Below are 12,662 nucleotides of genomic sequence, written 5' to 3' on the forward strand. Positions count from 1 at the left end.
TCGGACGTCCGTATTTGTTACGTAATGGTTGTACATTGTGCTTACTGCTCTGTACACTAGAGTTTGGCAGCAGTGTTTCTGCCTGTTGCAGAGTGCGTTATTTTCCGGTGCAGATTTGATGGCTTTTGCCGGTCTGCAGGTGCGTCAGTTTTTAATCTGCCCAGTAGGTGGGACTTGATGCTCGGAGCATGGACCTCTCTCTCTCTCTCTCTCTCTCACTCTCTCTCACCCTCTCTCACACACACTAGACTGCGCTCTGACGCTCTAGTCTTCAAGCCGGAGCTCCAACAACCTGGAACTGCGCGACAAACAGCACCGAGGAGACGGGAAAGCTTGTACCATGCAGCCCGGAGAGGAGGACAGGCTGGGACCGTTGATTTTTGAGCCCTTTCTACATTGACGGAGTATTTCCCCCCTCTTTTCTTGGGGACATTACTGCCGATCTCATTGATCTGACATACCTTCACTCTCATCCACGCACCCTCGCGCGCTCTCGCATCACCGCACGGATATCCGTTGCCGTTGAACATTAGTGAGGAGCTAAAACATTGAGGGAAGCACCTGGAAACATGGATTTATTCTCCATCCCACCCCGCGTTTGCTGGTGGAGGATCCTGTTTCTCCTCAGCATCTTCCAAGATTATATGAGCTCCATGCTGGACTGCCCACCGACCTGCCGTTGTTCTACCACGAACATCTTTTGCAATGAGTCTTACCAAGGGAATTTCTTTCCCCTCCTGGCACTACAGGACACCGTGAGCGATGGGAATACCACTAACAGCCTCCCGGACCTGTTTGAGAACATCTCCTCCATGTAAGTCAAGCGCACAAGTGTCCATCACATGTTGAGTCCATGTGTGCATTGAGATCAACTCTCAGCCTCCCACTCACTCCAGGCTTTGTGTTGGTGTGTGGGATAATTAGAAGGGTTTTAATGATGGGCAGTAGCTAAAAATGATCTTAAATTGATAGAAAACGTCAATTATACTGTTGGATTGCAATTGAATGTCCATATTAAATCAAGAATGCAAAATAAACAGATTACTCCATGTACACAAAGTATATAATCAATGTTAAAAAATTTGAAATAAATGACACCTGATTGGGTACAATTAATTGCAACATCTGAGTTTAAATGCATCTGGTTTTTTGGCTTCACAGAGAGGAGTCTTTATAGAAGCTGCTTTGTATTCAAGACAGGAATCCCAAAAGGAATTTTGTCACATTCGTGAGCTTCGTCAAAGGTGCATTGTGCTATTAAAGAGAGCGAGAGAGAGATAGAGGGAGAAAAAAGCTTTGCATGAGTTCGAAGTCACATACCAGCCTATATTAACAAGTGCATGGAGATTTTGAAGTCACATCTCATTTTTGCATTAATTTATGGGCCGATGTTCCAGTGTTTGGCTTCTATTAGAAGGTTAAAGTCGAATAAGTAAACGGAGACAGAAACATTAATGTTGTAATAGCTATATGATGGTGTTTTTGATGGTCTCTGATGGTTTGGGGATAAATAAGAGAGCTGCGTAATGGCCCTCAGCTGATCTGAGCAACTAAATAATAACGCCTGGAGCAAAGGAAACATTAACGTTGTTGTCTTCAACTGGCTTTGGATACCAAATAATGACATGAATTGCAAAAGCTATTAGTTTTGGCATATTAAGACATCAATTCTTCTCTCTCTCTCAAAGTTTTCCTCATATGGGCCATCTTGTGGTTCAACACTGGACACACCATCAGTCTGGATCTGTTTTCATTACATAATATCAATATTTTAAGCTACAAATGTGCAAAATGCGAGACAGATCGTGTTCTTGTTGAATAATGTCAATGCTACTGCAGCAGTGAGAACAAAAGAGTACGTTTTGGTGAACAAAAACCCGATTCATGATTGATTCTTTGTTGGGAATTGCCTACAAAGGGATGCCTTGACAACTCTGAAGCGCTTTGTGATGGATTCACTTTTTCCCATCGCATTCTATCAAGGAAACTACATAATAGTGTATGCAAACTAATGTATGAGCTCAACAGGGAGACGTTTTTATAACCCTGTCTCCAGTCACTGTGTAAGGCCACTAGAGGGGATAGTGGTAACCTTTTCCAGCATCTAACTTGACAATCCAGAGTGCACTGATCAGGAAGCTTGTCTCTAAAGTGTGCAAGTCCTTCTCGCTTATTTGCTTTTGGCTAGTTGTTTGCTTTAAAGATTTAATTCTGTGCAGTAGCTTTAGAGGTTTCAGTACCTTCTGATGCTGGACAGCTCCTGTAACTCGGCCAGTTTTTGGCACAATCCCAGTCCTTTGCTGTCAATTTTGGGTGTTTCTCTTATTTGACACCCAATCTTGGAGCATTTACAAATGAGTTATTGATGTAAACAAATGGTGGACATCCAAAATTAGATGTGGGGTACTTCAGGAGCAAAATTAAAAGTTTTCCTGAAAAAGAGGTCTACATTTTTAGTCGGCATTCCCAGACGAGTCATCAACCCACTTCTATTGTATTCGCTCGACCTTGAACAAATTACAAATGATGGCGATTCTCCTCCTTCAGGCCAGCTAGCTTCAATGTTACTATTAGAGGCCAACTGAAACCTTGGAGGGCAAGTTGTCATCTGGTTGGCGCTACATCCAATTAATTAGGTTTCGAGTCAACAGAAACGTTTTTACATAAATGTCAGATCGGGGTAATGTCACTTTTTTTATATTTATACATTTTTATTTATATTAAATTTATTATTATTTTATTTATATAAAATGTTATTTTAATTATATTTTTAAATACAATTTTCTAATTTCTGCCTCTTTTTTGCCATTTCACACATTTCATATTTCTTTGGATATGGCTTGAGAGCTGTTAAATTTCTCATTATAATGTCAACTATTTAAATGCAGGTTCCTACTGTGACAACTCGCCCCATATACAGTTATATGATGTGGTAGGCACACTAGTTTGGGGTCAGAACGATTTATGGTTTACAATGAAGATTATTATTTTTCAACGAAGTCTCTTATGCCCACCAAGGCTACATTTATTTAATCTAAAATACAGTAATATTGTGAAAAAAATAAAATAATAAAAAATAACTATTTTGTATTTTAGTATAATTTAAAATGTAATGTATTCCTGTGATGGCAATGCTGAATTTCCAGCATCACATTACTCCAGTCTTCAGTGTCATTATCCTTCATAAATCATTCTAATATTCTATGATACGCTTTTCCCAGAATTCTTTGATGAATAGAAAGTTCATAAGACTGCAACAATGTAAATATCTTCACTGTCAATTTTGACCAATTTAATACATCATTGCTGAATAAAAGTATTAATTTCTTTACATTCAGTAGCCGTGTTTTGAAGTATTTGTCTATACAGAAACTGACTGACGTTTGAAATATTCACTAGAGTAAAAAGTAACAACTGTCGCTTCTACTTATTAAACAGTGCTTATATGTAATATTACAACCATGTTTTTTTCACTCCTGAGAACCTGAGGACAGACATTATTTAATTATACAGTATGCAAACAACAAAGGTTCCTTGCATACTGGGACTACAGCTTAAACAGAAGTTCATATCTTTTGTTGCGCTAGCATAGCTTTATTACAGAGGCTTTTTCATATAGCAGTGTCTAAATGAATGTGTATAAATAAGCATCTATTGTTTAGAGTATTATTACTTTTTAGGTTTAAAGTGGCCCTCCAAAGTATTTGGAAAACTTAATCATTTTATATAATCAAGTTGCATTTAAAGAAAGATAAAATTAGCACCCTTTCCATAAAAGCTAACACCCCTGTTTGTGAAATGTGTTAAGTTAAAACAACAGTTTAGATTCAAGTATTTAGACACTTGTGCGTACTTAATGGAAAACTTATTTTATACCTTCTCTAAAAATCACCTTTGGATGTAGAAAAATGAAGTTGGTCCTGAGAAAAAGACTTTGCAATAGATACCATGCGATTTTAAACTCAATTACATTATATAATATAACTAATGTAAAATAGTATTTGTTGGCATCACAAGTGGTTGAGCTCCATCCATTTTTGCAGTTTTGCACATTTTTGAGTGAGAATAACCCGAAGTAAAGTTTGTCATGCTTGCAACTTTTACAATCTATGTTTGTTTTTTTTCCCCCAGCTTTGTTGTAGTCTTCTGTATGTTGTGCATCAGAGTAATCGAGTACCCTTAGTGTTGCTCATTTGTTTTCATCAAGCCTATCCATTACACTAATTGTCTTTTTTTGTACTCTCAATAATGGCATTTCTGTATTAGCAGCACTATTCTTTTATTTTGCTAATGGAATGTCATAATGCATGGCCAGAATATGAACAGCATACCAGATCCCTCTTATTTAAATATGTAACAACAAAAAAATGCTCAGTGAAATCAATATGAAAGAGTCTAGACTGCTACTTTGATTAATTTATGATTATTCTGACTTCTAGGAAGAGTACAAATATTGCATTTTAAACAGTAATGATTTACTCACTATTGCTAATTTCTGACACCTCAAATTAGAGTTTTCTAAGAGATTTAATAAGAATATTGTACAGTTTGTTACTGCCAACTTACACAAGTATTGATATTGACAACTCAGTTTTATCAGACAGTTTTGACATCTGATTTTAGATTAAAATAAACTTTCATTCTGCTAAAAAAATACGTGTGTGTGTGTGTGTGTGTATATGTATGTGTGTGTGTGTATATATATATATATATATATATATATATATATATATATATATATATATATATATATATATATATATATATATATATATATATATATATATATATTAATTTAAATAAGTTAAAGGAAATTTATTTATGAAGGGTTAACATCTACAAAAATATTAATTTCAACATTATTTTTTAGTTTATATTTGTACTTACTGTATTTATTAAAGGGCTAATAATGTAAAAAATGTAAACTTGTAATTAAATTAATTAACTTTATTTATTAAAGGGTTAATAAAATAAAATACATTTATTTATGTATTTATTTATAAGAGGGTCAATACCTTAAATTTCAAGAAAATATATATTAATTTCAGTATTATTATTATTATTATTGTATAACATTTATTTTATTTAGTCTTTTTTTTTGTTTATTTGTGGCACATACGACACTGGACTCTCTCGCTGAGCAAACAAGTCGCTAACTATTGTTGATTGACCATTCAGTCTCCATTCAGCCATCCCAGGGGCCTCTGATGGTCGTCTGAGAGCCTAATTTCATGTGTGATTTAAAAAGAGTGGATTAGCAACAGTTTCAGATAGGCCTAGTTGAAAATGACTCCCTGAAATCTAAATGGCGCTACTTTGGAAAAATCTCCGAAGCTCAATTACACCAGAGCTTTCAAAAAGCGTTTTCAAAGTAAAGCGGCCGTTGCAAATCGGCACCTATAAAAGCCATCAGCAGTGTCACGTACCTGCTGATAGATGGAAAAGGCATGAAAAAATAGGTCGCTCATTGAAGAACATTTTAATGGAAATTTAAACAGCGCCTACTGTATACTGATGTGTTGTGCTCGTCGTTGTGTATAAGAAGGATTTGATTTTTTTCATTTTACTTCGCTCGCCTGCCTGCTTGATTGCTGCTTTCAGGTAATCAAACAATAGCTTCAGGGCACAAATGGATCTATAATTACGCTCCTTATGTGACGATAAAACTTTCTTTCTTGAGCAGGAACCAGGAGGAGGGAGAATTAGTTGTCATTTAACTAGGTAAAACGTTGACTAAGCGTTCGTAGATTGGGTTTTTGGTTTGGTATTGCTTGACGATCTGTGACTCCTAAGGTGTCTTTTGTGCTGGCAGGTGTGGTTATGTGCAAGGCCAGCTAATTTCAGCTCGGTCTGTCTGGCCGTGGCTGCTGGAAACCATGTTAGAAGCTGTGAAATCATCCATGGCATATGTTGTGCTAGCAGAGGCTGAGAGAGGTGAAGAGGGTTGCTATCGGAGTGGCGTATCTAAGGAAACGCAGTAGGATCTCATTTGCATCAGCTTTTTTTGTCTCATGCCCTGGTTGTAATACCATCTGTGGGAAAGGTCATGAGATATAGAGACACTATGGAAATGCTTGTTGTGCATGGGCTTCATGAAATGCATGGAATATTTATAGAATTTGTAGATGTCACATGAACGTCATTAAGCAAGTGGGAAACCTTTACAAACAGATGCGATGTACGAGAAGTCATTTTATGATTTTCTAACTAGTTTTATGAAAACTAAATATAGATTAAATAAATATTTACATGTACAGAAAAAAAAACCTTCTTTGAACTTTGAACTTCTTTCAACTACTTTGAAAAAGCGTATAAGATCCAATAACACCAGCTCTGCTCCTCTTTGTCTCTGCTTTAGTTTTAGTAATTGTTAGCTCTGTCTTCTTTGCAACAAAATCAAACTGACCTCATGCATAACAAAACTACTTCTGTTTGAAAACTATTTGGAAGACAGGCTTATTGGCTTAAAGGCCTTTTCAAAGACAAAGAAGAGCTTTTGCACTTGTTTGCTAGTTACAGACCTTGTGAAGTCTAAGCAAAGTCCCTGTTTTATTTACTGCCTATTTATTTACAGAAGCACAGGTGAGCCTTAGGTGTCGGATCAAAAGGAAACACTGTTTTCATTTGTGTTTTCAGAATTTTAAAACCTAGAAAACTCTGTCTTTGTAGCGTGTATTATTATTATTATTATTATTATTATTATTATTATTATTATTATTATTATTATTATTATTAAAAGCCCTTTTGTGACTTTTTCTTTGACCTTGAGAGCTTAAAAAGCTTTTTGCTTATTACGCTATGATATTGGCAACATAAGCTCTTGCATGAATGAGCATGTCATGTACATTATTATTTTCAATAATATTTTTTACACGACAGGCTTTTAACAACCCGTTCAAACAGCCGAAAGAATGCAAAGCTCTTGCTAATGTGCAAATTATGGATTTTGAAGAAGCACATGACTGATCTTGGGGCGCGCTGGCATGGACTGACCCGCTACTGTCCCGAGTACAGTAATGGGAAGCGTCCATTTGTGTGACCCCCTGATGTTCATAATGTGTCTGGAGGCCCTCTTTATGATAACCATAATGGCAGAAAGATCAATAAAGAGCAGGCCAACCTCAAAGACCCTCATGGTGTGGATGCAGATATGAACGTGCGACACAGTCAAGGTCTCGCTGTGCTACGTTAATCAGGAGACTTTCCCAATAATGGCTTTGCTTGTTTTTTCCATTTTATGTGTTGTATTGGGTGGCTGCCTTCAGTCATTAATAATCCCACGTGTCACTGAAATGGGGCCGTGTGCTATTGATCGGAGATTCTTTCCGTAACATTAAAATGGGCCGTTTTGGTTATGTGAGGCTGATGGAATTTGTCCAGAGGTGGACATGTTTACGAAATAGGAGATCTGGTGCACGGATCCGCATATTAAGTCACACCAGTGAACCTGTGTTTGTATTTGACATACAGAACCACATACATACATAAATACATACATTTGTTCTAAATTTTTAATATGCCTCCTTCTTGCCGCTGATCTTATATACACACGTCTTATTTACAATTGTGGGTAGTTTTAATAGTTGTATTTGTATCTGAAATTAAAAAAAATTATATTCATCAATAATAATAATTATAATAATATATTTTTTGTATGTAGTGCTAGTAGTAGTGTGAGTAGCATAAATAATAAATACATCAAATATAGTTAATAACAAATAATTTTCTTAGTAGTAGTAACATAAATACAAAAAGTATCGACACCACCAACAACAACAACAATAATTAATATAATAACATAATAATTACCTAGAGTAAGATTATCATTATTATCATAACATCAGTAAATTTGTCATATTAGTAAATTAATATTAGATAAATATTAGTAAAGTAGTAGTACTATCAATACATAAAATTATTATTATTATTATCAATAATATTGATAATATATAAATAATATAATATTAGAATATAATGACTATTATTTTTATTATTATTATTATCATTAGTAGAAGAATATAAATATTAAATATCAATCCATAAAAGTACATACAGATATAATAATGATACTACTACTACTAATACTACTGTTACTTATAATAATAAATGTATTAATAATACTATATAATAATATATAATATGTAATTTAGTAGTAGTAGTCATCGGGAGTAATAGTATCAATATATGAAGTTGTTATTTAATCAATATAACATTATTAATAATACTGTAATATTATAATATAATAATAACAACATAGGTTAATTAATTATTATTATTAGTAGAAGTTGTATATAAAGATCAACAGTATGTAAAATACATACAGGAATAATAATAATAATAATAATAATAATAATAATTCATACTACTACTACTACTACTACTACTACTGCTAACCACCTATGAATAAGAATAAAACAACAATTCATTTTATTAATGGGCGCCTTTCAAGACACTCAAGGACCTTACATATAATAAAATACATAAACAGTAAATGAAAAAAAAACTACAAAAAAACAATTCACTAATTTTCACAAAACTATATAAATCAGAATCAGCTAATCTAAAATAGATTAAAAGAGTTTTAAGACACATTTTAAAAATTGAAAGACTAGAACTGTTACATATGTCTTGAGGTAAGGCATTCCAAAGACTCGGAGCTGTTCATCTTAAAGCTCTACATCCCATGGTAGTCAAACGTGAATCACCTTTGTACATTTAGTGCCTGAGATGCAGCCATAATTTGATGATGATAATTTTCTGTTGTCAATGTATTAAACAAAGGCATGTGACAAGAGCCAGTTTATCAGTACATTCACCAGACTGCTGTAGCTGCTGGCTATACGTGACACTAAATAACAGTAGGAAGTTGAGGCAAAATGATGGCCGCTGTTGCGTCGAAACAGTGTGGTGCAAAAATATGTGTATGCCACCCCCCCTCCTGCTGTTTCTACAAATAAGTTACACAGGGCTTTGTCAGACCCCACACTGAGATCACTTCTGTTTGAGTGTTTGATGGGGAATCGCTCCCTAAATTTAGCTGAATGCACTCATTTGTAAGATTGACAGCCAGAGATCTCAAGGTCACATGGTGGTTTAATTTAGGTTTGTAGATATTTTGGGTAAGCAGGTCATATAACTGTTGCTTCAAGATTTTATTTTATTTTATTTTAATGTTTTATTTTGATTTTAGTTTGTTTAATTTTAATGTTTTATATTTAATTTAATTTTACTGTTTTATTTTTAGTTTTTTATTGTATTTTTTTTGTTATTTTATATAATTTTAATTATTAAATATTGTATGTCTGTCATAGTTAGAAAGTCACTCACTTTATTGATAGTGTGAGAGGCTGGTTTTACATGATGCTACTCTTATCTGTCATAATGCCATTGTCCTGACATCCGGAGAGGTCTTGTAGTGGTCATAGACCATGATAAAATATTGATCACGCTCTCCTTTCAGCACACGATAAAGCCTCCTTGCTTCTTTAGAAGACATAAAAATAAACTTCTGTCTCTTTATGACTAGGAAAATTGTAAATGGACAGTTTTTGCAGCTCTTTTTGTGTGCCAGCAAGGCAATTTTTAGCCATTATCGATGATGAAAGTTAATGAAACACAAGCACATCCCAGTGATTTTCCCTAATTCAATAGAAAACTATTGATTGAGCCAAAAGTAATGGAATAACAGCGACAGTGACATTCCAATCTAGAATATTCGCCACTATAGACAGAGGATAATATGAGGGAGGGAGCTTTGGGTTTCAATCATCGACGTGTTGGAGGTAATTTCGTCCGCTGCTGTTTTAGATTTCCTTCGTTTTCATTTTCTCTTTTTCCTGGCGCTCTCCCATCTTCGTTCTCATTTTTTTCTATCCCGCCTTCTTGCTGCTGATCTTTTATTCATTGCATGGCTAATGAAGCACCTGATAGACTGTAGAACAGTGAGGATGATCCGCAGCAGTTTATTTCTCAGCTAGACAGCAGATGAGAGGTGTCCACAGGTAGGCAGTAGCGGCGTCTTTAACGGCATGCCCTGTTCATGCTTGCCTGACTGCTTGCTTTTGCAAAGGACTTGAATATATTGCTCTTTTCCATTTTCACTTTGAAATAAAGAATGCCAGACCCTTTAAATCTGATAGTAACATGCATTTTCATTGATTAGATCACACTGGATAACACTTGACTGCGTTGAAAGACAGAATCAGTCTCTGACGCACACCCACAGATGCCCACAGTCCCTTCTCAGTCTAGTAAACTCTAATCTGATTGGCTATACACAACTTCCAAGAGTAATTTATTTATTTGTATTTATGTAATCAGTCCATTTTGACTCCAAGTTAGGGAAAAAAAGTTGTCTAGGTTACTAAATCTTTGAAAGATATTGAGTTTTTTTTAAATACTCTCTAAATATATTCATGAACATAACGATACATTTTGTCTTTTAGTCTGTATTCATATTCTTAATTCTGTTGGTCTGTACTCATTTTCTGTTTACTTTCTGCTGTTTTATGGGTTTTTTGTATAACCTTTCTTTTTCTTTCTTTCTTTCTTTCTTTCTTTTTCAGTGGTGTAATTAATTTTAGATAAATGGCTTTCACTGTATTTTTAATAAAATAAATGTAGCTTTGGTGACCATAAAATATTTAAAGGGGACCTATTATGCTCCTTTTTACAAGATGTAAAATAAGTCTCTGATATCCCCAGAGTGTGTATGTGAAGCTTTAGCTCAAAATACCCAATATATATATTTCATAGCTTGTTAAAATTGCCACTTTTAGGGTATGGGCCCAAACATGCTGTTTTGAGTGTGTAATACAAGCCTGTTATCTTTACAGAAAACTACTTGGTTACAAAGTCACTCATCTGATTGTACTGTGCATAATAAATGTGCGTTTATGAATTACACAGACGGGGAGCACCACGGGATAAAAATAACAACATAGCTGGTCTCATGGTGCATGGCATGCTATCACAAACTTTATAAGTCCCACTCGTGATAATGAGTTCAACAAACTCAAGCGATCGACTCACATTGCTTTCATATGCAACTTTTAACTACCACATACCTATTCACGATCATTCATGAAGACCGCACCACTGAAAACAGAGACAATGGTAGCTTTAGCATCATTAGCCTTACAGAGTGCCAAGAAGCTCTTTCAGAAGGGCAATTTGGAAAACAAATGCGTGACACTTACTTTGTCTGGAGCTGACGTTCGCGCACAAAGCCTTGGTATTGATTCCTACACGTTTTGAAGACTTTACCGATTTTTTTTATTTATAATTTTTTAAATTTGTATAATTTTAATTAATTTTTATATTAATGTTTAGTTTTTTTTAGATTATAATAAAATTAGTTGGTGGATTTTTACCATTATAGGCTGGTTGTTTTCACACAACTGTGTTCTAACACATTATACAAGTGATTTTTGCATAATAGGTCCCCTAAGTAAACACCAAACCTATGAATGTAATATTATATTTGTGCAACTTTATTTAAGATCTTTCTGTCTTCCGCTGCTACATTTGAAATCTCCCTACTGACCTTTACACCTGTAGCGTCTATAACAGGTAAGCCTGTGCATTTTGACTCAATATGTATTGACTTTGACTGATGCTTTATAAAGCCGAAGAGGTCTTATAGAAGTCTGTAAGCACAGGACTAAGGGCTTCCGTGCTGCCAGAGGGTCCTAGTTCTTTGTGATACTCATTGCTATTCACAGGAAGCCACAGCAGTAGGAAAACAAGAGTGGGCGCCACAAATGGGATTGAGCGTCTTAGTTGGCACCTGCGCCAGGCTGATGCAGGTTGGGTTTAGCCGTGTATCGCTGTTCCCTGAGAGCGCCTCGACTTTTTGGGGGCCTGTTTAGGATTCCAGGGGAGCTTTTCTGTGATGAAAGGCTAAGTGGGATTTTGCTTCCTATCTCGGGCATTTCTCTGTGTAATGAAATGTTACTTTCCAACTGCAAGTGGCCGAGTTTCTATAAGGTCATTGTGATGGTGTCTTGAAAACTTGTTTTGGGATCCAAGTTGTAGGACTCTGGTATAAATTGCCTGCCTCCTCTGCCAAGTGTGCATCAGGCTTATTCTTAGATGTGAAGTAACCCAACCACAGTGTGATAAATCTTGTAGCGGGTTGTAAAAATAGCAGTTTTAAGCAAACTTTTATATAATAATGTGGAGATTTCATTAGCATATCATTTAAATATTCAGAAGTACCTTAAGACTTTGCAGTGTTGAGACTTTTAACAAGTACTTTTGTCTATTTTTTTCAGTTAAAAATATTATTATTATTTGTGAAGGTTTGAATTACTTGATAGATTTGTAAAACTTGGTTTATATATTGTATAAGCAGATATTTTTACTGGAAACTCATTAAGAAGCCTTTTTTTGCAGTGTGTGTGATATTAAGGTCTAATAAATTGCTAAATTGTGATGTTTCATTTTTGGGATTACTAGGGCATTTTGGTGATTCTAGGAGCTTGATTTAAGCTTGTCAGTCTCTAGATTGTAAAAATCCAATTTTTTAACAAGTGCGTCATCTGATTTTCCATTTAAAATATTTGACTGTCCTTAAAACAACATTTATTTAAGAAGAACTGGATTACTTGATAGATTTTTAAAATCTGTTGCTAGTATAAACATGTTATTTGTAGATATTT

The 12,662-nt window shown here is 34.9% G+C and overlaps 1 protein-coding gene across 1 annotated transcript in view; it reads left to right on the forward strand.

The window, feature by feature from the left end:
• Positions 1–237: 237 nt before the first annotated feature.
• Positions 238–12,662, forward strand: part of ntrk3a (neurotrophic tyrosine kinase, receptor, type 3a) — a 207,904-nt gene continuing 195,479 nt past the window's right edge. Inside the window, exon 1 of the mRNA XM_079414124.1 lies at positions 238–814. Coding sequence (XP_079270250.1) covers positions 570–814 — 245 coding nt within the window. The 5' untranslated portion in view covers positions 238–569. The remainder of the gene's footprint in view (positions 815–12,662) is intronic.

This window comes from Barbus barbus, assembly GCF_936440315.1.
Source record: "Barbus barbus genome assembly, chromosome: 50".
NCBI classification, from domain to species: Eukaryota; Metazoa; Chordata; class Actinopteri; order Cypriniformes; family Cyprinidae; genus Barbus; species Barbus barbus.